The sequence below is a fragment of the Dreissena polymorpha genome, chromosome 3, assembly GCF_020536995.1.
Source record: "Dreissena polymorpha isolate Duluth1 chromosome 3, UMN_Dpol_1.0, whole genome shotgun sequence".
NCBI lineage: Eukaryota > Metazoa > Mollusca > Bivalvia > Myida > Dreissenidae > Dreissena > Dreissena polymorpha.
This window is the reverse complement of record NC_068357.1, coordinates 16,555,868-16,582,592: the sequence shown is the minus strand read 5'-3', so window position 1 is coordinate 16,582,592 and position 26,725 is coordinate 16,555,868. Positions and strand designations below refer to the sequence as shown.

The window sequence follows — 26,725 nt, the reverse complement described above, 5'->3', positions numbered from 1 at the left end:
AATTATTCACTGTACACAACATTTACACTTTTTCATGTGTAAGTTTATCTATTTTTGCTTCAAAATGTGTTGTTTATCCTTTAAATTGCAATACAATAACTTATCCATTTACATTTCCCAGTGACAATACATAAATATGATAATGATCATAATTAATTCAATAAACTAAATAAAAAAAGGGGTGAAGAAATCACAATACAAACCTGTTAAAACTGTTCTTCAGTATTCCAAAAACAACATCAGGCAGTTCAACCTCCTTTCCAACCAACTTATTATTGATTTCCACATTGCAGTAAAAAACACATTGTTTTCATCACACAATACTTCATGCTGACAGAATTTCAAGACATTTTACACTACCATTATAAGTCTTTCACTTCTTTATATTAATGTTGCTGAATTAAATTTAGCTCAATATTCAGTGGCTAGGAGAAGTGCCCCCCCCGGAGAACTGCCCCCCCCAAAGATTTTTCACTGGGCGGAGAACTGCCCCCTCACTGTTTTTGTATAGGGCGGAGAACTGCCCCCCTGCTGATTAATAAGGGGCGGAGAACTGCCCCCCTGTCAGAATTGATGACCCGGAGAAGTGCCCCCTAATTAAAGAAATAGCGGTGATATATAAAGCGAGTATTATAATGACAATAACGCCAGTAACTTTCTTGCTATTATGTATGGAAATTGAGTGAAATGTCAAAAGTAATATAAAGTTGTACAAGTAATAAGTTTTAAAACGGCATAAAATACCTACCTCGGCATGGACGTCGTCACGTCGCCAACTTTATAATCACGTGATTTTCGTCAATGTGAACAAAGAAAAACAAATAACTTTTTGCTAATAAAAAGTTTTCGCGGCTGAATTATTTGATATTTTCCCCGTAATAAAAACAAACAATTAGCATGCAATTTAATTCATCCTTATGCCAGCTGAAAACAATAATTTATTTGTTTGTTTTCGCCAATTACGGATTTGGACGGTTCAATATAATAAACCCGTATGCGGCTTTATTCAAAGCTAACAAGTTCTTAACAATTAAGGTCGGTCCGGTCTACCAATTCAAAGATTAAAAGATCGCGGTACTTATCGTTAACGGTAACAAGTTCTCTGTCTGCCTTATTAGCTGCTAATTAAAGCAACTGTTACCGATTTTGTTTGTTTGGCATGTCGACATGATCTGCTCAAAATGCAAACTGCGGACGACTCGACGGTCTGGCGATGCTACCGACGGATAAGGTGCTAGAAGACATGAATTAACTAAACAACATAAATAAATTGCTTATAAATTCAACTTCACTTCATTTTTTTCTTCAAGTCAGCTAAATTATTGCCTTTGCCTTGCCTATTAATTTACTTTTTTATATGTCAATTAACTTTTTTCCATGGGTCAATACTATCTTTATAATGTAAATTAATTCCGATGTAACTTTTCCTCCATAAGTACCGAGTTGCACGTCTATATTTAGTTGCAACACATTGCCAGTATTAACACGCACGCGTTTCCTGTGTGGATCTCGACTATGTTTCGCGCTCTTATTAAAACACGACTTTTACAGGGCATTCATGTATAGTGAGTGGTGCAGATGCGTACCAAGGGCCTTAAACAGTATTATCACATACCTCTAGACAATTTGTGTTATTCAGTTCGATAAATGGTAATATACTTGTACTGAAATTAAATTGTTACCGGATAAAATGTGTACGGCGATAACGTAAAATTACCCGTAAGTATTGTTTTCACTACGTAACTAATAACTAATATGACACCGGGGGGCAGTTCTCCGCCCCTACAGATTTGATGGGGGGGCAGATATCCGCCTACTAAATTCTGACAGGGGGGCAGTTCTCCGCCCCTACCGATTTGATGGGGGGGCACCTCTCCGCCACCTTTAAAATAAGGGGGCAGTTCTCCGGGGGGCAGTTCTCCGGGGGGGCACTTCTCCGGATACCATATTCAGTTGCTGACACCAGCTTGTTTTTCAAAAGTTGTTGTTTTCAAAAAGATAACTTCCTCAGTGCAATAGCCAATCAAAAGCCTTATATCTTATTCCACACAGCCTTATCTCTAGGCAAACCCCATCAGTAGCCTTATCTACCCCTAGATAATCAGTACCCTGTTTAGCTCTGAATGCCTGACAGATTGTTATCTGTTTATTGTTAGTGGTGTGAAATAAGGGTGGTTTTAGGTATTGTCTTGTTATTTTGTTGACAGTTTATGTAACACAGGTCATGTTTGGCATTTTATTATTTTATTGCAAATTAAGAAAATGGATATGATGGTATCATATGCAAATATCAAAATCTTGCATAACTTATGTACAAAAATAAATAGATTATTTCCAAAATAATGTTTCCAATACCATAATTATTTAAATATGCAGATTTAACAAGTAAATACTGTTTTAAACAAATATAAACAATCATATGAGATTGTTTAAAAAAAATAAAAAATTAAGACATAAAACAATCATAAGATATTGTTTATAATAAACACAAACATAAAGAAAAAATTCAAAGTGAAACACAAACTCTTTCATTTTCATGTATAAAACTAAGCTTGACCATTGTTATAGTTTTTGTCAGTGATACTTGTTGTCCATCTGTGAACCTGTGATGTTCTGAAAGAGCCATTTTCATCCAATATTTCCTAAAAATTATGGGGAGCACACAAATGTACAATACGGACAATGGCAAACAAGCTGTAAAAAAAGCCCCTTTACAATTGACTTGTTTTATTTATGGCTATAAACATCAAACAAAGACCCAGTTGAAGAATTATTGTTTCATTGATGAGTTATATTAATAAACAAAAGACCAACTTGTTGAATAGTGTGTTAAAGTGAGTCTTTAAGCCTCGTTGCAGCTCTCAACTTATTTACAAAAAGACCAAGTTAAATTTGCTTAAACCCACTTCTGTTTAAAAAAAAGACCAACTTCTGTTGTAAAAGACTCGCTTATAAAACAAAAAGACACACTTAAACACACATAAACCAACTCATAAATAAAAAGGCTCACTTTTGACACACAAAAAACCAACTTCTTACTGAAAAAAACTCGCTTAAACACACATCTTCTTAAAATAACCAACTTTAAACTCAGTTAAGCACAGTTTAGCGCACATAAAACTCACTTTTATTAGCAAAAACCAACTTCTGCTAAGAAAAACTCAGAAAAAACACAGTTTTATGTTGGTTTAAGTGTGTTTTGGTTTGAAAGTGGGTTATTTTTTGACAAGGGGGGGTAATTATGTGATAGTAAAGATGGTGACGTCCATGCCGAGACAAGTATTTTAGCCATTAAACACTTGATTGCTTTTATTATTGTTTAAATGCCGCTCACTTTCCAGCCATATTAGCAAGAAAGTGATAATTGTTTATTTTGGAATAATATTCGCTCTTATGTATATCTCAACTTTACTCGCTATTCGCAAGTTTCTAGCGGGTTCACAAAATTACACCTCCTGCATAGAAAAATCATAGCGAGTAAAGTCAATATATATAAAACTTTCTTACTGATATGGCTGGAAAGAGAGCAGCATTGAAAAATGAAACAAGAAATTAAGTGTATAAATTGGCGAAAAAAACTGTCTCAACATGGAGTCACCATCTTGACTTTCAAGTGATTGCCCACTCTGTGTGAGACTGTAAGAAGATAGAAGAAACATTATATTCACATCATCCTTATCCCCTGATATCTAATTAATGTTCAAGTTGTATCACTTGACATTGAGTGGCAGCATAAGATTGATTACTGTGCTGGACATGGTGTGTGCTGAATAGATTGTCCTCACCTCTAGGGGCGATCAGAGCTCCAGATAAGGATTTGTGAAATTAGTAACGGTACTGCCACTGACAGAAAGACAAGGAGTAATGCTGAAAATCAATTAGTAATTGTACTACCATATCCAAAAATACAGGTAGTACTGTACTACCCGTGTTCTTGAATATTGAAGGCTGTAGAACTGCCTTTACAGAAACATTTGCAGCAATTATAATAAATATACTTAGCTTCTTAAACAGTTACTTTATTAGGTTTTCCATTCAAAATTATGATGCAAATACAACTACACATTAAAACTCATGACTAAGTACTAGTTCTTTATTTAAATATTTTTTCTTGACAAGAAAACACAAGCCAACTAGTAAGCTAAGTTAATGAACACAAATGTCACTGTCTCATCTCAAAAGAATAATTGCTTTCGCAGTTAATTGTCAAGCCACATTTTTAGCCACCGATGCAATCAAATTGTTTAATATCGGGGCGAGAATGTCTTTTTCCTGGGTTTACAGATTGAATATCAGGATGGTAAGACGACCGTATGTAGCCATTGTAGGACAACAAAGTGTGTTTTATTAACCGCTTTCGGTTTAGCCAGCCATCCTTGCGTGCAGACATATTTTTTTGACGGGTTTACAAGTAACCAGAAATCACGCGACAGAAAAGACAATAATACTGAACCCAGTCAACAACTTTTCAGTAATTTAAATAACGAAAAGGGGCCGTTAGGTTAGAGACCAATAAATCACGCCGCGATGACGCAGACGTATCGGTACGGCCAGATTTTTTTCGTAAATGCGTAAAAGGGATATTCAAGTCGTAATTGTACGTCCAGTTTATAAACATAAATGCGTAAACCTTCATGAAAAAGCTGTATGTACGGCTGTACAGCCCTTATCTGGAGCTCTGGGCGATAATATATGGGGGATTAGGGCCACCTCTAGGGGCCATTATATATGGGGGATTAGGGCAAAATTGAAAATGTGTATGGGCGGTGTTACATTAGTAAATACACTGGGCAATTTACTGTCATTACTCTACTTTATGAAAACTTGCATGTCCGAAAATTAAGAGTCACAAAAAATAATGATTTTTGCTAAAAAAAGAGGGTGTCCGAAAACTTAGTGTCCGAAAAGTAATTACGGTATAAGGAGCTACATCAGATGTAAAAGTTGCATCCTACAAAATGCCATAATAAGCATTAAACATTTTATTCCTGCAAGCCATGCTCTGTGGAAAGGGGGTTAAATGCATGTGGGTAAAGTGCATGTGGGTAAAGTGTCATCCCAAATACATTTTAAACAAGAATATCTGAGGATTGTATGATCTCTTTGCATTGCATTAAGTCTTACTACAAATGATAAATATGAACAATTTCAATATTAGCCTTCAACAAATAAATTATCAAGGTAACAGGTTGAGGCATCATTCTTTTAAAAATAGGTTATCAACTTTATCTGTTACATTAAGAGCACTTTGGGACAAAATAAAACTTGAGCAACTAGGTTATCAATGTAAATCTGTTACAGTAAGAGCATTTTGGGACATCAAGAGTAAACTATCTTGCATTCCTTAATCATTCAAGTCAATCAAGTACAGATTATTTAAAAGGTCATGGTTAAAACAAGAAAACTGGATGATTGTTCTCAGATATATTGTATTTATCATTAATCTTGTATTATAGGTTAATGTCTTTAAACTCCCACAAATGAAGTTTAGAGGGGTTTATAGGAGTGAGCTTGTCTGTTGGTTGGTCGGTCTGTCGGTCCGTATCATGTGTACGCTCTCTCATCCAAGTTGTTTTCATCCAATCTTCACCAAACTTGGTCAGATGTTGTATCTAGATGATGTCTAGGTCAAGTTCGAATATGGGTCATGCCAGGTCAAAAACTAGGTCACGGGGTCACTTAGTGCGTTTTAAACATTTAGCATGGTGTCCGCTGTTTTTTGTGAATACAACATGCAAAATAGTCTGTGTCAATGCGGCATGTGGGGGTATTCGTCACATCTGTGACAAAGCTCTAGTTCAGCATCGTGCTCAGACTGGTGGCATTTCAGCCAGCGAGCACAATGTATTTTGTTCAACCCTTTCCCCCATAAGAAGCAAAGTGAAAATGGCTTTTGCAACCAGCATAAAACCAGAACAGCCTGCGAGTTACTCAGGCTGTTCACGGTCTATGCTGTTTGCTGCTCATCAGTATATAAGGTTTGGAGAGAAGCCTTTTAAACTTGAATCTAGTAAGAAAGGTCTTAAATGAAATATAACTTTCTACGGGATGACAAATGCGTGAAAATACCAATCTATGTGGTACAGGGTTAAATTCCATGTTTTGTGGTATTTCTTTCCACTGAGGGACATAGTTTACAAACCAGGCTAGAGATACAAGAATATGCCTGAATTTCAGATCAAGGTTGGCAATTTTTGGTTAAGATAATTCTGATATATGTACACACAATATCCACAATTTGTTGACCCAAATCTATTTGCCTCTTAAAGATATCAACAAAACATCTCTATATAAACACTTAGGTTGTTTTGGGATTGTCTTAAGATTATCTATATTCGTCTATATTTGACACCACTTCAGTTGTGATTTTCTGTCTGGTACATGTTTGTGAGGTTTATAAGATAGTGACAGTGTGTTGCAGAAATATTTTATCATTTTTGTTTAAAACATTTTATTTGCTTGAGTTTTCATTAAAATTATCAAATACTCTTTTAAGGTCACTTTAAGGCTATGTACTGTAATTTAGCTGTTGCAATCACTATTCGTCTGTCTTTCGTCAATCATGTGTCATCAATGTTAAGCTTGTGAACACTAGATAGGCAAGATTAATTGCCCAAGCGGCTGGAAACTTGTTCAGAAGATTTGTTTGAATGGTACCTCAGACAAGTTTGAAACTAGATAACGTTAGTTCAAAAACTTGGTCGTTTTGTCAACTTCTATAGCTCACCTGAGCACAACGTGTTCATGGTGAGCTTTTGTTATCGCTTTTGTTTCCGTCGTTTGTTGTGTGTTGTGCTTCGTTACCTCACTAGAGGCCTCATTTATTGTAAAATCTTAATGGAACTTGGTCAGAAGAATTGTCTCAATTATATCCTGGACGAGCTCGAAAATGGTTTCGGTTAGTTGAAGAACATGGCCACCAGGGGGCATGGCATTTTTTCATATATGGCTTAATAAAACCTTGTTAACACTCCAGAAGTCACATTTATTGTCCAAACATCATGAAACTTGTAGATCATATGTTTGAATAATATTTTGGATGAGTTAGAAAATGGTTAGGGTCTGGTGAAAAACACGGCCGCAATTGGGCGGGGCTTTTTTCCTTATATGGCTTTAAACACTCCAATTAAGACACTTTTGTTGTCCAATCTTCATGAAACTTGGTCAGAAATTTAAACTTTGTTCTATTGATATCTGGGATGAATTTGAAAATGGTTACTGTCGGTTGAAAAACATGGCCGCCAGGGGGGCGGAGAATCTTTCCTTATATCGCTCTTGTAAAACCTTAACTCTCTACTTGATATTTTGGTCAAGTATGAAAACAGTTTCAGAAACATCTCAAAAGTTGCTGAGAGCAGTTCAGTCCTGCAAAGTCTCAGGTGAGTGACTGTGGGACTCTGGCCTTCTTGTTATTTGATTAAAAATGATTCGAATGAGGAAAAGTTGATTTTCAGGTTTCACACCACTGAATTATCATAAACTTGCACAAATATTTACTCCAAATTAAACTAACTCAATCTATAATTGATAACAGCAGCATATATTAACTCTGAGTATTGATTGATTGCTTTTGTATTGATCAGCATTTGCAAAAGCGTTGAAAGGCATGATTGATTTAATTAACACTGTCTGCGACTTGTGCTGTTTCATCTGATCAATCACCTTCAGCAGCCATGCAAACATCATTTTCTTAGGTTATCTTCCGTCAATTTAATGAGGCATACCATTATTTATGGCACAAGCCTCTTAATCTTGCAATCTCAACAAGGATAAAATACAATAAAAGCAGGTATAAGTAAAGCTATGTAGTAAGGTTCCTTCAATATCTGAACAAACGTTCAACTGACTAAATTATTATGAAAACCTATATATATAGCGCCATTGGTGCAAAAAGGCACCATGTGACATTGAAATTAGAAAGCATGTGGTACCTTTTTGCACAATGAGGCGATATAATATATCGCCCCATTAGTGCAAAAAGGCGCCATATGCCAATGAAATTAAATGGCACATGGTACCTTTTTGCACCAATGGGGCGATATGGATAACCTTAATATGGTTTATAGGTGTCTGGTGCAAATTTAAGAATTTACATAATAGGATTTTAATTAATTCCATGGGTTTTTCCATGATTTAAATGCACACATATTGATTTGTGTTTACCAACCAATGAGCCAGAGGTGTGAGCTTTACAGTTCAGCCTTTAACTATTAATTGGTGTGCACATTAATATTAATTAGGTTATTTGACTAAGATTATCTATGCTACTGATACAATACGCAGGTCTGTAAACAAAAGCTGAATCCATATAGTGTACTTGCTGTAATAAACTTCCGTGGGTGTATTGTGTGTTGTGATTGAAAAGTAGGTTATTGAATATAGATGCACATTATTATTAATGTATAGGTCATTACATTAAACATAGAATATGCAGGTCTTAGACCATTTAAAAGCCAAATCAAATGAGTGTACAAGTTGTGATAAACTTCAGTAAATTTATTGTGTTTTGATTGAACAGTATAGGTTATTGAATAATTAGCTGCACACTATTATTAATGTTGAATAGGTTATTACATTAAACATAGAATATGCAGGTCTTAGACCAAAAGCCAATTCAAATGAGTGTACTTGTTGAGTTTAACCTCTGTGGATGTATTGTATGTTTTTATTGAACAGTAGGTTATTGAATATAGCGGCACATTATTATAAATGTATAGGTCATTATACATTAAACATAGAATAAGCAGGTCTTAGACCAAAAGCCAATTCAAATGAGTGTACTTGTTGTGTTAAACCTCAGTGGATGTATTGTATGTTTTTATTGAAACGTAGGTAATTTATGATAGCTGCTCAGGGAGAGCAAACCTATATTATTGATTTCAAAGAGTGACGAACAACATGCGCAGGGCTGAAACGAGTCTTGAACAAAAATATGGTCATGTTTAATAAACGAGGATAAAAGGAATATTCTGGATCAACAAGCAAGGCTTAGGAGTCATTATCACAAAAATAATGCTTTATAAATAAGGATTAAAGGAACTTTTCTGGGTAGGCAGCAATGTTGTCGAAAAAGTTACTCGCTAAAACTGACTCCAATGCGGACGGATATGACCCGCCGGAGAAAATGCGAAACCTGTCGGATGAGGATTTTATCAAGAAGGCCCGTGCCGGAAATAGACGGCATAGTGTACAGCTTGACAAGCGAGTCACTCAGCAGTTCCTGGATGGCGGTAAAGTGGATAGAAGGTCTAGTAATGCCAGCTCGTATGGCGGGAGTACAGACTCGCTATGTAAGTTTTGATATTGATAGATCTGTGCATTGCCTTTATGGGCTGGGCTTCACCAGGCCCCAAAAAATGTCTTTAGCCAATTACCCTTAGCATTGCAATAATGTGTTTATTATTTTGCTTTTAGGAGGAAAATATTGTTGCCAAATAGATGTTTTTTTAAATTTAGCCAAATGGGTATGTTTGTAGCCATTTGGCTAATTTGGCAATGGCAGAGTAAGCCCTGTTTATCGGTCAAATGAACAAAAGGGTGGGCTATTTATTATGTTTAAAGTTTTATCCCCCAAAAATATTAAGATGATGCTTATAATTGTAATGTACTTATGTAGAAATGTTAATCTGCTGTAATGGGGAGATTTATGCTAGGCCAATGTCAGTAATAACTAATAAGTAGGATTATGAAGATGTTGATATGTTCCTCTTTTTAGCTCACCTGTCATGAAGTGACATGGTGAGCTTATGTTACTGTGTGATGTCCGGCGTCTGTTGTGTGTGTGTGTGCGTGTGTGTGTCCGTCCGTCCGTCAACAATTTGTTTGTGTAGACAGTAGAGGTCACAGTTTTCATCCAATCTTTATGAAATTTGGTCAGAATGTTTATCTTGATGAAATCTGGGTTGGGATTGTATTTGGGTCATCTTGGGTAAAAAACTAGGTCACTAGGTCAAATAATAGAAAAACCTTGTGTAGACAATAGAGGTCACAGTTTTCATCCAGTCTTTATGAAATTTGGTCAGAATGTTTATCTTGATGAAAACTGGGTGGGGATTGTATTTGGTCATTCAGGTGAGCGATTAAGGGCCGTCATGGCCCTCTTTGTTATGAGAATGCTGCAATTCCTTGGCTTATTTATTGTTATATTATAATTAAGGTATGTTTGTTTGTAAATTATTTCTTTATGTAACTAAAGCATGTGTAATATTATGTTGAATTAACCATGTTACATGTGTTATAAATAATAAAAAGCATATTTTATATTTTTATGTTCATCTGTTAGGATGTATTCATGACAAGATAGCATGAAATATGGCTAGACATTTACTGATGGCATTAAATTATAAAATATTACAGGACATACTAATGAAATATAGGTATAAAATATGACAGGATGTATTCAAGAATTAAATGCATAAAGTATGAATGGAAGTATTCATGAAATAGGAGCATATTTTTTATGCATTTGTGAATGTTCAAAGTTTATACCTGTATGTAACCTATTGCAGCCTCTTACACTGGCAGTTCCTCTGATGAGGAAGATGATGTCAACCCGAGAGAGAAACAACAGGTACTAGTTCCTTAGCCGTCATACCGGCCTTGTTATGGGAAAACTGGGCTTAATGCATATGCATAAATAGCTGTTCCAGATTAGCTTGTCCAGTTGGCGCAGCTTATCAGGGATGGTATCCTCCGCCTACGCTAGATTTTAGTTTCCAAGAGACCTGCTGTACATGAAAAATTCAATAAAAGCGGAAGTTTTGTCCCTGATTAGTGTGTGCGGACTGGTTAATCTGGGATGACACGTTACACACATGCATTAAGCCCAGTTTTCCTAAAACGAGGCTCAAACAGTCTTGACCTTCATTGGTTGATTAGCTGCATCACAAAAGCCCTTTCACTGCTTTAGTAGTGTTTACAAGCCAAAAATAAGTTGTTCCTCAAGCACTTATTAATGTAAGAGGGTTTGACATTTAGCTGTTGCTATTTGTTGCCATGCCTACAAATAGATCAGATGACACAATGATTTCCATTTGATATAGGCCCTAAATTGGCTTAGTTGTGGAGAAAATGGACCTGTCTGAGAAGCTTAACAAACTAGTTTTCTTAAGATTAATTTTGCCATTTCTAGTGTGGCCCTTGGGCATAATACAGCAGTAAAGATCTGTGATGAATCCTTACTACTGGAATCCAGCTATCAATGACTCCCAGTGATCACTGTTGGCTGTTGTGATGCTCATTAACTCTTTCAATGCTGGAACCGAATTTTGAAGGCCTTTGCAAACAGTTTGAATCCAGATGAGACGCCACAGAACGTGGCGTCTCATCAGGATCCAAACTGTTTGCAATTCTGATAGTATTCTTTGGAAAAAAATCAAAGAAATTTTTTGAAATTCAGCAGACAACATTTTAGCAGACGACAAATTTCCCAGCATGCAAAGGGTTAATAAGGCTGTCTTGTAATCAACAAAGTACCTCTGCTTTCTGTTTGTTCTAATTGAATTTACAATTCTATTTACATAGAGGAGATATGGAACTGTTCTAAGATCTTACCAATAGTATTTTATGATGACCCGCTCATTAAGAAAATTCATACATAATTTTTATGCAATCAAATGAGGGTTTTAAAGTACAGATTTTTTTTGTAACACAGTGACTTTCGGTCATTTGGTTAGTAATATTCAAGCTTTGTCTTAGTGTCTTTTAAAGTGCTGAACACATGCCTGGACGAAGATACAGTATTCTTTCATTCTTTGTCAAGTTTAGATGCTCCAATCACAAATTAACTATTGAAATTGGTAGGCAGTTGCATCTTGCATATAATTTGAGAATTTGTAATTATTGTTTAAACGAGAAAAATGTGTCTATTATTGATTGTGAATACCATGCGTTTTTTTCAATGTACTAAATATGACATTGTCCGTAGAGAATTTCTATATAACTGGTATATGGGTGGAAATACTGAACATGACTTTTATAATCTGATGAGCAAAACAGATAATGACACACTACTGAAATTGTGTTTGTAAGTGTATCATCTTTTGAACAAAATTGAATAAGCTGATATATTTTAAATGTATCATTAACACAATGTAATATGTTGACATATTTTAGTATTAAGATGATGAGTTTGAAACAACAAACATAATATGTTACATTTTGTCAAATTCTGTGTATTTTGGGCCAACAGCCTTTATTTACTTAATAAACTGAGTTGAGTTGAGTTTATAATTTGATTCTTTTCTGCAAAATACGAATTAAGTGGCAAGTATGTACCAAATTTCTGTTTGATCACTCATCCTATGTAGAAATGTAACATGAGATAATTATTGTGTACCAATTTGAATCATATATATATATATATAACAAATCTACAATATGTTGTTTAGCACATTTACTTTGATACACAATGACGGCAATGGATATATACAGGTTTTGTTTAATAAATGCCACAATTTTCCTGAACAATAGGTACTCAAATTTGCTTCTAATTGCTTCCCTTCATAAATTATGTTAACTTCGATGAAATAAGACAGGTTCAATTAATTTCCTTTGACATTTATATGATAATGATCTAAAGTGATTTTTTTTTTCAATTAAGAAAATCATTGCATCCATCCCAGAAATGTTATGACCAGTGGCTAAATGGTGATTGTTAAATGTATTTGGTATTTTGTATTCTAACATAAGTTTCCCCTAGGACATTTTGAAGGGATGAGGGGCCCAGTTTTGGCCCCTTCCAATGGTATAAGAACATGCAACATTTGATGACCTTAATTGTGCAATTCAATGTTTGCTATATAGTATTTGCACATGCAAAGCAAAATTTATGTTGATAAATAAAATTGTTAGAAATAAGTATTCATATTTCAATATTGATATAAAAATATTATTCATCTTTTACCATTAAACAATATATTACTATAATATTTTGTGTAAACTTCACATGTTCTATTTCTTAAAAAAAAAAGATTATCACTATAACTTCAGCTTTATGATAATGCAAATCAACATAGCTTGCTAAGGCCATACAAATTATATTCTTTGTTTACGGTCCTCTTGATTTTTGTAAACCTAACAACCAGGTAGGAAAAAAAAAAGTCAATTGAAAGGGAGGCCTTTCCAACAGAATTCGATATTAGGAATGTGTAAAGGACCTATTACCTGTATATCACGTAGAAATCTTGTCAAAATTAAGAATGATCCTTACTAACAAAAAAAAAGATGTTGATTCCTTCACTTCAAAATTATAACAGTGCTGCATATATATGACTTATACTACAAGCATGAGATGGTGTGCCCACAGACTGCTGATTGTTGTACTGAGCCTTGCTTTATGACAATGGGGCTTAATGTATGTGCCTCAAGTGTTGTCCCACATTAGCCTGTGCTGTCCACTCAGGCTTATTATTCACGACACTTTCCGCTTGTATGGTATTTTTGGTCTCTTCTTAGCAAAGTTTATGCAGAAGTGGTCATCCCTGATTAGCCTGTGCTGACTGCTCAGGATTATCGGGGACGGCACTTAACACACAAGCATTAAGCCCCGTTTTTCCCAAAGCACAGAGGATTTCATTGTTGTATGTTTTCAGCAAAACACCAAAGGGTTCACTGACTTCTGTGTGAAGAACATTGACCATGCAGCCTTTGGCAGGAGGGAGATTGAGATTGCAGAGCAGGGTGAGTTTAACAGGTGTACCATGTTACATATGCATCAATGTCTCAGATCTCAAACAATGGCCATAGGACAGGTGTTAATTTACAAGGTATTTACCCATTGAGACAGGCAAGACTATTGATTGACAGGATATATGCACGCTAGTAAAATCAATAATTAAACATTAACAGTTTTTGTTGGAATAGATCTTAGAAGGCATTATGGAAAAAAATAGCAGGCTGTCATCCAGTAAGTTTATTTAGCCATTGGGAAAGCCTGGACTTCTTTTTTGACAGATAATGCTTGTTTACTGTTACATGGCGCTTCACGTGGTGAGATTCTGAATACAAATCCAATAAATCGGTCAATTATCATCAGTATGGTCATCCCTCCAAACCATTTTGTAAAAATGAATGACATAGGAAGGTCAAGGTTACAACATTTGTCTCATGCATACTTACCATAAAACACAATCATGTCATATAGCAGACTTATAAGTTAACCATTATTTGTTGTGTTCAACAGAATTAAGACCTCTAGACTTGTATACAACACAAAGATATTTACAGACAACAATTTGTGAGGCTTGTGCCAAATACTTATGGCAGATATCTGGCCTGTACTGCAAATGCCAGAAATATCTGACTAGATCTATTACAGGTGGGAAATTTCAGTGATTATACTGTAAGTTGATACAGTAACATGCTGGTAAATAATTCAGTTATGTAAAGAGATTTTAAGAGTTGGTAATAGCAGAGTGTGCACAGCTGCTTTATGGTTACAGTCATTTACATACACTGTCATGATTTCATATTTCATATTTATTGTGATTGCCTTTTGGCTGCAGTTGGTTGTGGTTGGTCCACATACCCACATTATTCCCCCTCTCCACCCCCCCCCCCCCCCCACACACACACAAAGATTTTTTTAAACATGGTAAAAAAACAAATATTTATTTTTATTATTTTATTTTTGAAAGACCATCTAACCATCACACCCAAGCTATTGCTATCAAACTTGAAATATAATCTTATTAGTTTGTTTTATGTCTTTACAAATGTTCAATAGATTGTGGAAAATATACCTGAACTCAGAATCATCTATAATGTACAACTTCCTTAAAACATAAGCGATCAATATGTTTCAATTATTGTCCTCTTCCAGTAAGAATATGACTATATTACCTTGACCTTATTGAATATGAACAATTTCCCCATTATACTGTCAAGCACTCGAAAAGTCGAGCGCGCTGTCTTCTGACAGCTCTTGTTATGTTTAAAGTCACGCCTTCAAACATTTCAGTTAAACATCCTTTATCCATTATACATGAAACCATATGTTCATCTGTCACTGCAAACAACACTTGAGAGACAATATTGGGAACTTCTATCCTTTTTTGTTGTCATTTTTGCATTGGGCTGTGTTTCAAGTGTTCTTATATAACAATTTAGAACAGCTGCTAATGTGATGAGCAAGAATAAAAGTGGAGTGTTTGTATCCTGTCAACACATTTCCTGCTAGCATGCAATTATCATAGAATAATCATGTTGTATACTTCTGGAGTTCAGGTTGCTGCAGATGACGTCCAGGGGGTTTTCTTCTAATGAAAAAAAGGCTATAAAATGGACCCCATCCGAAAGCAAACAGACCTGATCCCAAAGTGAAATTGTAAAAAAAAATCCCAATTTAAAAAAAAAGATATTTTTTTAGAAAGAAGTGTCTTATGCTTATTGTACCCTGCCGGTGAAACAGGAGGGGACCTATGGTTTGCGCTCTGTCTGTCAGTCTGTCTGTCAGTTCGTCACACTTATCTGGATCCTGCAATAACTTTTAAAGTTCCTTCATATTTTTTCATTAAACTTGAAACATGGACAGATGGCAATATGGAGATTATGCACGTCTATTCATTTTGTTCCTTTGTCAAGAATTCTGGTTGCTATGGCAACAAATCTATATGAAAAATAACTGACAATGGTGGAGTTTCACCGGTAGGGGACCATATTGCTTGGCGATATCTTGTTTCTTCTCCATTATAATAGCAGTAATCAAGTAAAAACTATGGGTTTGCAGTATGTGAACATTTGCATTATTAATTACAAGACACCTATATCTAAGTGCATCTACTAGTCTGTGACAACTCTCAGAGTTAGACAAAGAGACACAAGAGCTGCGCTCTGGGATAATGGGGCTTAATGCGGGTGGGTAATGTATTGTCCCAGGCTTAATGCGTGTGGGTAATGTATTGTCCCAGGCTTAATGCGTGTGGGTAATGTATTGTCCCAGGCTTAATGCGTGTGGGTAATGTATTGGCCCAGGCTTAATGCGTGTGGGTAATGTATTGTCCCAGATTTGTTTGTGCAGTTTGCACAGGCTAATCTGGGACAATACTTTCCACCTAGACCAGAATTTAAAAAAAGAAGAAAATTCTTAAATATGATAAATTAACATGGCAGCAGAAAATGCTGTCTCAGTTTTTAGCTGGGCTGTTTTCGGAGAAAAACCGAGGTATTGTCATAGCCAGGTCGTCGTGTCTTTCCGCCGTCCGCGTCGTGCTAAAACCTTAATAACATTGGCTCTAAAATAAAAGTGCTTCTACCTACAACTTTGAAACTTCTTATGTAGATGCACCTTGATGAGTTCTACACGCCACACCCATTTTGGGGTCACTAGGTCAAAGGTCAAGGTCACTGTGACCTCTAAAAAAAATAAATCTTCTGACACGCTTTTATTTATTCAAAACTGCACCCGCAGCCGAGCGTTGGCACCCATTATGCGGTGCTCTTGTTCAAAACTGCACCCGCAGCTGAGCAAAAGCAAAGCAAAGTGAAAATAACTATGTCACAAACAGCATAAAACCAGCACATCCTGCGAGTTACTCGAGCACTGTTCAGGTTTTATGCTGTTTGCTGCTTATAAGTATCTAAGAGTTGGAAATGAAGCCTTTAAAACTTTAATCTAGTAAGAAAAGTCTTTAATAAAATTTAACTTTCTAAGGGTCTACAAATGCATCAAAATAAGTATTGAAGTTGTTAAGGGTTAAAATGTGTAGGCTGCATGGACCTTTGCTCAATTAAGAATGGCAAACAAGAAGACGAATCAGAATTGTTGGTGGTTGTGTTAGGGCTTGGTAGGTTCAATGAATATTAAATCTTGCTTTCTCGCATAATTATTAGACCCAGTTGTCTGGATACAAGGATCAATTGTAATGAGCTTTATAAGTCATGGACCACACTTGAACAGGGCTTGCCTTAGCTACATTAGTTGACTTGTTTTAATATTAAGTGATATTAAATCAATAGCTGTTAGGGTTAAACAGTGTTTGTCTTTTTTGTGTGTTTAATGATTACACTTAATATTATGGTTAAGTATGAGTTAACAACAATGGCTGGCTTTTAGTGTAATGAGAATGGTTTTTAGCTCATCTATTTTTTTTTTTAGCTCATCTATTTTTTGAAAAAAAATTATGAGCTATTGTCATCACCTTGGCGTCGGCGTCGGCGTCGGCGTTGGCGTCGGCGTCCGGTTAAGTTTTGCGTTTAGGTCCACTTTTCTCAGAAAGTATCAATGCTATTGCATTCAAACTTGGTACACTTACTTACTATCATGAGGGGACTGGGCAGGCAAAGTTAGATAACTCTGGCGTGCATTTTGACAGAATTATGTGCCCTTTTTATACTTAAAAAATTGAAAATTTTGGTTAAGTTTTGCGTTTAGTTCCACTTTTCTCAGTAAGTATCAATGCTATTGCATTCAAACTTGGTACACTTACTTACTATCATGTGGGGACTGGGCAGGCAAAGTTAGATAACTCTGGCTTGCATTTTGACAGAATTATGTGCCCTTTTTATACTTAGAAAATTGACAATTTTGGTTAAGTTTTGTGTTTAGGTCCATTTTATTCCGTAAGTATCAAAGCTATTGCTTTCATACTTGCAACACTTACTAATTATCATAAGGGGACTGTGCAGGCAAAGTTATGTAACTCTGACTGGCATTTTGACAGAATTATGTGCCCTTTTTATACTTAGAAAATTCCAAATTTGGTTGAGTTTTGTGTTTAGGTCCACTTTTTAGCTCGACTATTATATATGAGTACATATAGTGGAGCTATCCTACTCACCCCGGCGTCGGCGTGACAGTCTGCGTTAGCGTGCAAATGTTAAAGTTTTCGTTCTACCCCAATTATTTTAATTGTCCCTTGACATATTGCTTTCATATTTTGCATACTTGTTTACTAGCATGACCCCAACCTATAAGCAAGAGCAGACAACTCTTATCAAGCATTTTATATACAGTACAGCCAAAGCGGCACAAACATAATCCGCGGCTACGCCACGGCCAGATTATTAGTCCGCGGCGGCCGAATCGTGTGTTCACGCGGCGTATCGCCGTGGCACTCGGCATCGATCCGCGCAACGACGTCGAGTCTGTATTAACTTCGCGTACTTTCGCGGAGTAAATCCGCCGCATACGTACGCGGCGGATCGAGTGAAAAGATATCCACCTACATGTACATACATGTATGTGTAGCGTAGAATTAATTACGCGCAGCTGTTTATATTTCGTTCGATTATCATTATTAAATTTGTAATCCGAAACACACTTCCGAATTTTAATGCTAACGCGTCCTTTGGCAAATTCAAGCGTCAAATAAAATCCTTTGTTTCATAAAATGCGCGCGAAAATTATGCAGACATGTAGAACGTCGTTTGGAAAGTTTGGGTGTATTTTGTGTTGTATAAATACATGAACATCACGTCAGGCGTAAATCGCGTGTTCAGTGGAAAAAACCGCCCCGATTAGACGTTATTTCATCATCTCTATTAATAGTAACAAATGCCAAAATGTATTTGATACTTAAGGAAATATCGAGAATGTTTGTGTATCGTAAATATTTACTAGCATTTGCTTGAAAACTGGAATATACGGGATTATCGGGTAATTAGTAGCGATATTAACTGTATAATATGAACAAAATAAAACGAATTTATACACGCATATTCAAACAATAGTTATAATAAGCTGATAATTAACAAAACAACAAATACGTCGTCACCGTCTTGATTATTGATGTGGCTTCAAACTGCTAATTTTCTCAGCTAAAATATAATAGCAGAATCAACATGCAATTAATTTATAAATCCACCATATGCTGGAGCTTTGACCACTTGTATGTGCGAAAACATAATTAAGTGACATTGTTTATGTGTGAAATACATACACTACGGGCGGGAAACAAACTTAATTGGCCAGACACATTAACTATGCTTACATGTATATGCTAATACAATCCGCGCACAATAAATATATTATGATTTTAATTATTATTATAATTGTTCTTTAAAAATTTGTTAACTACATGTAACTTATTTTGAAACAGATTTTTTATTTCATGATGCGCATCGACTCGGCATCATGTCACGAATGGCGGAATGCCTCGGCGGACAGATGCGAAGTTTTGCGGCGAAATGCGACTTGCCGCCGCATACTGACGCGGCTTCAACGACTGACGCGGCATCGACTCGTTTCGCCTTGCCGCCGCGGATCGCGAAATACGTTTGTTCCGCTTTGGCTGTACTGTATAATTGTGGCCCCTTTTCCTCTTAGAATATGCAGCAAATGTTAAAGTTTTCGTACTAACCCATTTATTTTCATTGTCCCTTGACATATTGCTTTCATATTTTGCAAACTTGTTTACCAACATCACCCCAACCTATAAACAAGAGCAGACAACTCTATCAAGCATTTTGTCATAATTATTGCCCCTTTTATACTTAGAATATGCATATTATTGATAAATCTATGTTAAAGTTTGCGTACTACCCCAAATATTTCCGATATCCTTTGACATATTGCTTTTATATGTTGCATACTTGTTTACCAACATGACCCCAACCTATAAACAAGAGCAGACCACTGTATCAAGCATTTTGACATAATTATGGCCCCTTTTGCACTTAGATAATTGAACATTTTGCTTAAATTGCCAGAACTTTATGATAACATTTTATTATTACTTTGACAAAACAACACTTACCTGAATACCACAATGGATTCCACCCAAACAATACCCCACGCCCCTACCCAGAATCCCTCCCCCCCCCTTTTTTTTTAAACATCATCTAGTAAATTACCACACCCCACATTATACCCCCACTCTCACCCCCCCCCTATCCCCCCTACCACACCCCACATTATACCCCCCTCTCACCCCCCCTACCCCCCCCCCCCCCCCCAAAAAAAAAAGTGTATTTTTTCCTTTTTTTATTTTTGTAAGATCATCTAATAAATTATTGAATATGAACAATTTCCCTATGATGGCTTACGTTATACTGTCAAGCACTCAAATAGTCCAGCGCGCTGTCTTCTGACAGCTCTTGTTTCCTAAAGTATCAAAGCTATTGCTTTCATTCTTGCAACACTTACTAACTATCATAAGGGGACTGTGCAGGCAAAGTTATGTAACTCTGACTGGCAATTTGACAGAATTATGTGCCCTTTTTATACTTAGAAAATTTGGTTAAGAAAATTTGGTTAAGTTTTGTGTTTTGGTCCACTTTACCACTAAAGTACTTGGAACACTCGCAAACTATCTTAAGGGGAAAGTAAAGGACAAGTTGCATAACTCTGTTTATCATTTTTACGGAATTATGACCCTTTTTTGACTTAAGACCCCCCCCCCCCCAGGAATCCTCTCTTAATCCCCCCCCATTATTTTTTAAATTAAATATCATCTAATAAATTAACACCACACCCTCACACTATACCCCCCCCCCACCCCAAAAAAATATTTTTTATGCTTCTGGTAGGGTGGCATATAGCAGTTGAACTGTCCGTCAGTATGTCGGTCAGTCTGTCCGTCCGTCCGAAAAATACTTTAACATTGGCCATAACTTTATCACTTTTGAAGTCAGCAACTTCAAATGTCAAATTTATGGTGTCTGTCCGTCCGAAAACTTTAACATTGGCCATAACTTTTTTTAATATTGAAGATAGCAACTTGATATTTAGCATGCATGTTAATCTCATGAAGCTGCACATTTTGAGTGGTGGAAGCTCAAGGTCAAGGTCATCCTTCAAGGTAAAAAAAAAAAAATCAAAGCGGCGTTCTCATGAAGCTGCACATTTTGAGTGGTGGAAGTTAAAGGTCAAGGTCAGTCTTCAAGGTCAAGGTCATCCTTCAAGGTCAAAGGTCAAACAAATAATTTCAAAGCGGCTTTATCATGAAGCTGCACATTTTGATTGGTGGAAGTTCAAGGTCAAGGTCATCCTTCAAGGTCAAGGTCATCCTTCAAAGTCAAAGGTAAACAAAATATCAAAGCAGCGTTATCATGAAGCTGCACATTTTGAGTGGTGGAAGTTCAAGGTCAAGGTCATCCTTCAAGGTAATTTTTTTTATTTCTAATCCGCTTTCTCATGAAGCTGCACATTTTGAGTGGTGGAAGTTCAAGGTCAAAGTCATCCTTCAAGGTCAAGGTCATCCTTCAAGGTCAAAGGTCAAAAAAATAATATTTGAAAGTGGCGTTCTCATAAAGCTTCACATTTTGAGTGGTGGAAGTTCAAGTTCAAGGTCATCCTTCAAGGTCAAAGGTAATTTTTTTATATTGTTTTCAAAGCGGCGCAATAGGGGGCATTGTGTTTCTGACTAACACATTTCTTGTTTTTTTCAAACATGGTTAAAAAACACAAATATTTATTTTTATTATTTTATTTTTGAAATACCGTCCAACCATCCCCCCCAAGAATCCCCGCTCCCCCCCCCCCCCCCCCCCCAAATATTTTTTTTTTTTCATTTTTGGAAGATAATGTAATAAATGACCACACCCCCACACTATACATCCCTCTCCACTCCACCCCTCCCGCCTTTGTGATTGAAATAGAGATAGGTCCTTACACCTTTAAAAAGAAAAATAGATGAGCAGTCTGCACCCGCAAAGCGGTGCTCTTGTTATTTCTTGATTTGGGTAAAAGGCCTGGCATTCCTTTTGGGGGGGGGTGGGGGGTGGGGAAATTATTGACAAAACTGAAAAAAGGCAGAAATTTCCCAAAGTAAGCTTGACATTTGGGAAAATTGCATCATTTTAAAGAAATTCTGTTAGGGGAAGGGGCCTTTCTCTTGGGGGAAGGAACCTATAAAAGGCCTTTGTTAAAGAAGGAAAAAACAACCTGATGAGCTTAGAAGTTTAAGAAGTGATTATATGGTTGTTGAAGCTACATGTAGATTTGGAATGAGTAACTATCAATATAATTAACTTCTAGTATTTATCCTTAAGACATTGATTGCCTTTGATAGGCACCTATTTCATCAATTCTAAAAGGTGGCGGGGAATCTGATTGCTGTTTAAATAACTTTAAAGAGGTCATTTACTAACCAAATCATGCTTTACATTTTGTGATTGATTAAATTTGTAGTTTTTACTTTTGAATACTACACTGTAACCCTTTCTTGCTCAGACGTAGAGTGAAAATTGATGTATGCAACCACCATGAAACCAAAACAGCCGGCAAGTAACTCTGGTTTTATGTTGTGTGCTGTCATCATATAGTATGATAAAGTTGGAAATGAAGCCTTTTAAAACTTGAATCTTTAAATTAAGAAAGGCCTTTCATTTAATTTGATTTTCTAAGGAACTACAGATGGGTCAAAACGTATATCTCAATGGAAAAGGGCTAAGGGAGGTTAAAAATCTGTTTAACCCTTTTCCACAGAAGCAAAGTAAAAATGGCTATGTGCAAACAGCATAAAACCAGAACATCCTGCGAGTAACTGTCAGTCTGTTCAGGTTTTATGCTGTTTGCTGCTCATCAGTATCTAAGAATGGGAAATGAAGCCTTTAAAACTTGAATCTAGTAAGAAAGGTCTTTTAATTATACCCCCACAAACGAAGTTTAGGGGGGTATATAGGAGTGAGCTTGTCGGTCTGTCGGTCGGTCCGTATTAAGTGTCCGCTCTCTATTTCAAGTATATTTCATCCGATCTTCACCAAACTTGGTCAGAAGTTGTATCTACATGATGTCTAGGCAAAGTTCGAACATGGGCCTTGCTGGGTCAAAAACTAGGTCACGGGGTCACTTAGTGCGTTTTAAACATTCAGCATGTTGTCCGCTCTCTAATTCAAATAGTTTTTATCCGATCTTCACCAAACTTGGTCAGAAGTTGTATCTGGATGATGTCTAGGCCAAGTTCGAACATGGGCCTTGCTGGGTCAAAAACTAGGTCACGGGGACACTTAGTGCGTTTTAAACATTCAGCAATTGTTGTCCGCTCTCTAATTCAAGTAGTTTTTATCCGATCTTCACCAAACTGAGTCAGAAGTTGTATCTACATGATGTCTAGGCCAAGTTCGAACACGGGCCTTTCCAGGTAAAAAACTAGGTCACAGGGTCACTTGGTGCGTTTTAAACATTCAGCAAGTTGTCCGCTCTCTTATTAAAGTAGTTTTCATCCGATCTTCACCAAACTTGGTCAGAAGTTGTATCTAGATGATCTTAAGGCCATGTTCGAACATGGGCCTTGCCGCGTCGAAAACTAGGTCACGGGGTCACTTAGTGCGTTTTTTAACATTCAGCATGGTTTCCTCTCTTATTCAAGTAGTTTTCATCTGATCTTCACCAAACTTGGTCAGAAGTTTTATCTAGATCTGAAGGCCAAGTTCAAACATTTGCCATGCCATGTCAAAAACTAGGTCACAGGGTCACTTAGTACGTTTTACACATTGAGCATGGTGTCCGCTCTCTATTTCAAGTAGTTTAAATCCAATCTTCACCACACTTGGTTAGAAGTTGTAACTAGATGATGTGTAGGCCAAGTTCGAACAGGGGCCATGCGGGGTCAAAAACTAGGTCACTGGGTCACTTAGTGTGTTTTAAACCTCACCATGTTGTCCGCTCTCTAATTCAAGTAGTTTTTATCCAATCTTCACCAAAATTGGACAGAAGTTGTATCTTGATAATGTCTAAGGCAAGTTTTAATATGGATCATGCCGGGTCAAAACAAGGTCACGGGGTCACTTAGTGCGTTTTAAACATCACAATGTATTCCGCTCTCGAATTCAAGTAGTTTTCATCCAATCTTCACCAAACTTGGTCAGAAGTTTTATGGAGATGATATTAAGGCCAAGTTAAAACATGGGCCGTTCTGGGTCAAAAACTAGGTCAAGGGGTCACTTAGTGCGTTTTAAAAATTGAGCATGGTGTCCGCTGTTTTTTGTTAAGACAACATGCAAAATATTATGTGTCGATGCGGCATGTGGGGGTATTCGTCACGTCTGTGACAAAGCTCTAGTTAGATTTAACTTTCCAAGGGACTACAAATGCGTCAAAATATGTATTTATTCTGTAAAGGGTTAACATTTTAATGGACTGTTTTCTGTTTGTTTTGTAGAGATGCCTGGTCTGATGGCATTGCGCAAACGAGCGGAGAGTGACAAGCCCCCGCTACAGGGTGCCAAGATCATCGGCTGTACACACATCACTGCTCAGACCGCGGTATGTAAACAATGTTGTCATGTTCATGTTGTATCTCTCTAACTGGTTTGTCTGGCCTTTCCTCACTTGTATCAAAAACTGCTTAAATAATCAATATAAGAAAACACACACAACTTGTAATTTTTATCACAAAAGTGCCTCTACAATGAATATCTGGAGAAAAAAAAGGTTGTTTCTCTCTAACTGGTTTATCTGGCCTTTTTGTATAAAAAAGTGTGTCTAACATTTATAAGAAAACACACATGCCTTGTCATCTATATTTAAGAAAAGTGAGGCAATATCACTATTAGAAAACACACTCACTCGTCTTGTCATTTGTATCACAACAGAGTGTCAATTATTAATATATAAAAACATGTACGCCTTGTAAAAGTGCGTCAGTAATAAATGTAAGAAAGGGCACAAGCAAAATGATTATAGATTTATTTATATTCGCAATCATCAAATAAGTTTACTGTGCATTTCTCATTTGTCCATTTCCACACCCCCCCCCCCCCCCCACCAAAAGTGCATGTCAATCTGAATGTAATGTTTACTCTTATACTTTTCATATGAAACATCATTAAAACAATTACAGTTATTGTTGAGGTATTCTCTTTGCTGGGTTAACTCTTTCCCGCTCAGAAGCAAAGTGAATATGCCTGTGTACAAACAGCATAAAACCAGAACAGACTGCGAGTAACTCACAGTACAGCCTATGAGTAACTCGCAGTCTGTTCAGGTTTTTAGCTCACCTGATTGCTCAGGTGAGCTTTTGTGACCGGTCTTTGTCAGTCGTCTGTACGCCGTCTGTCCCTCCACATTTGTTTGTAAACACACTAGAGGCCACATTTATTGTCCGATGTTTATGAAACTTGGTCAGAAGATTTGTCCCAATGATATCTCGATCGAGTTCGAAACAGGGTCATGCTGTGTCAAAAACTAGATCACTAGGTCAAAAAAAAGAAAAACATCGTAAACACTGTAGAAGTCAAATTTCATGCCCAATCTTCATGTAACTTTGTCAAACTGTTTTCCTTAATGATATGTTGGTTGAGTTCAAAAGTGGTTCCTGTACGTTGAAAAACATGGCCGCCAGTGGATGGGGCAGGGCAGTTTTCCTTATTTGGCTAAAGAGAAACCTTGTAAACACTCTAGAAGTCACAATTTTTGGCCAATCATCATGAAAGTTGGTTAAAACATTGGTTTTATTGATATCTCGGATTAGTTTGAAAATGGTCCAGATCGGTGAAAAAACATGGCCGCCAATGGGCGGGGCATTCTTCTCTCTATATATATAGTGAAAACATGTGAACACTCTAGAAGTCACATTTTTGGCCCAATTTTCATGAAATTTGGTCAAAATGTTAGCCTTAATGATATAATGGTTGAGTTCAAAAGTAGTTCCGGTTTTTCACTATATGTATATAGTGAAAACATGTGAATACTCTAGAAGTCACATTTTTGGCCCAATTTTCGTGAAATTTGGTCAGAACATTTGTTTCCTTGATACGAGAGTTGAGTTCAAAAATGGTTCTGGTCAGTTGAATAACATGGCTGCCGGGGGGGGGGGGGGGCAGTTTTCTTATATTTATATAGTAAAAAAAGCTTGTGAACACTCTAGAAGTCCCATTATTTGCCCAATCATCATGAAACTTGGTGAAAAGATTGGTTTATGTCTCAGATCATTCGCAAATGGTCCTGATCGGTCAAAAAACATGGCCGCCAGGGGGTGGGGCAGTTTTCCTTATATGACTAGAGAGAAATCTTGCGATCAAACACTATAGAAGTCACATTTTTTGCCTAATCATCGTGAAACTTAGTCAATACATTGGTTTTATTGATTTCTCGGACAAATTTGAAAAAGGCTCAGATCGGTGAAACACACTTTTTATAATAATTTATTATGTTTGCAATTTCTAATGAAATATGATTTTTAGCTCAGCGAATTTTCGGAGAAAACCCAAGGTATTTTCATAGCCAGCTGGTCGTGTCGTGTTGTCCATCATCCACGTCGTGCTAAAACCTTGACATTGTCTCTAAAATCAAAGTTCTTCCACCTACAACTTTGAAACTTCATATGTAGATGAACCTTGATGAGTTCTACACGCCACACCCATTTTTGGGTCACTAGGTCAAAGGTCAAGGTCACTGTGACCTCTAAAAAAAAATTTTTTTTTTAATTCTGACAAGCTTTCATTTATTAGCTCGACTATTATATATGAAATATATTTAGTGGAGCTATCCTACTCAACCCGGCGTCGGCGTTTGCATTAGCGTTAGCGAGCAAATGTTAAATTTTCGTACTACCCCAAATATTTTCTTTGTCCCTTGACATATATTGCTTTCATATTTTGCATACTTGTTTACCAACATGACCCCAACCTATAAACAGGAGCAGACAACTCTATCAAGCATTATGTCATAATTATGGCCCCTTTTCCACTTAGAATATGCAGCAAATGTTAAAGTGTGCTTACTACCCTAACTATTTTCAATGTCCCTTGACATATTGCTTTCATATTTTGCATACTTGTTAACCATCATGACCCCAACCTATAAACAAGAGCAGACAACTCTATCAAGCATTTTGTCATAATT

The 26,725-nt window shown here is 36.6% G+C and overlaps 1 protein-coding gene across 7 annotated transcripts in view; it reads left to right on the top strand.

The window, feature by feature from the left end:
• The window catches only part of LOC127873104 (S-adenosylhomocysteine hydrolase-like protein 1), a 118,885-nt gene that overhangs the window by 68,551 nt on the left and 23,609 nt on the right, over positions 1-26,725 (top strand). For 3 of the 7 annotated variants that reach the window (XM_052416720.1, XM_052416714.1, XM_052416721.1), the window contains exons 3-5: positions 10,509-10,570; positions 13,593-13,680; positions 24,042-24,145. In XM_052416720.1, coding sequence (XP_052272680.1) covers positions 10,509-10,570; positions 13,593-13,680; positions 24,042-24,145 — 254 coding nt within the window. Of the gene's footprint in view, positions 1-6,421; positions 6,684-8,832; positions 9,291-10,508; positions 10,571-13,592; positions 13,681-24,041; positions 24,146-26,725 lie in introns of those variants that run through there. The other 4 variants (XM_052416715.1, XM_052416719.1, XM_052416717.1 and 1 more) reach the window with 4 other exon arrangements.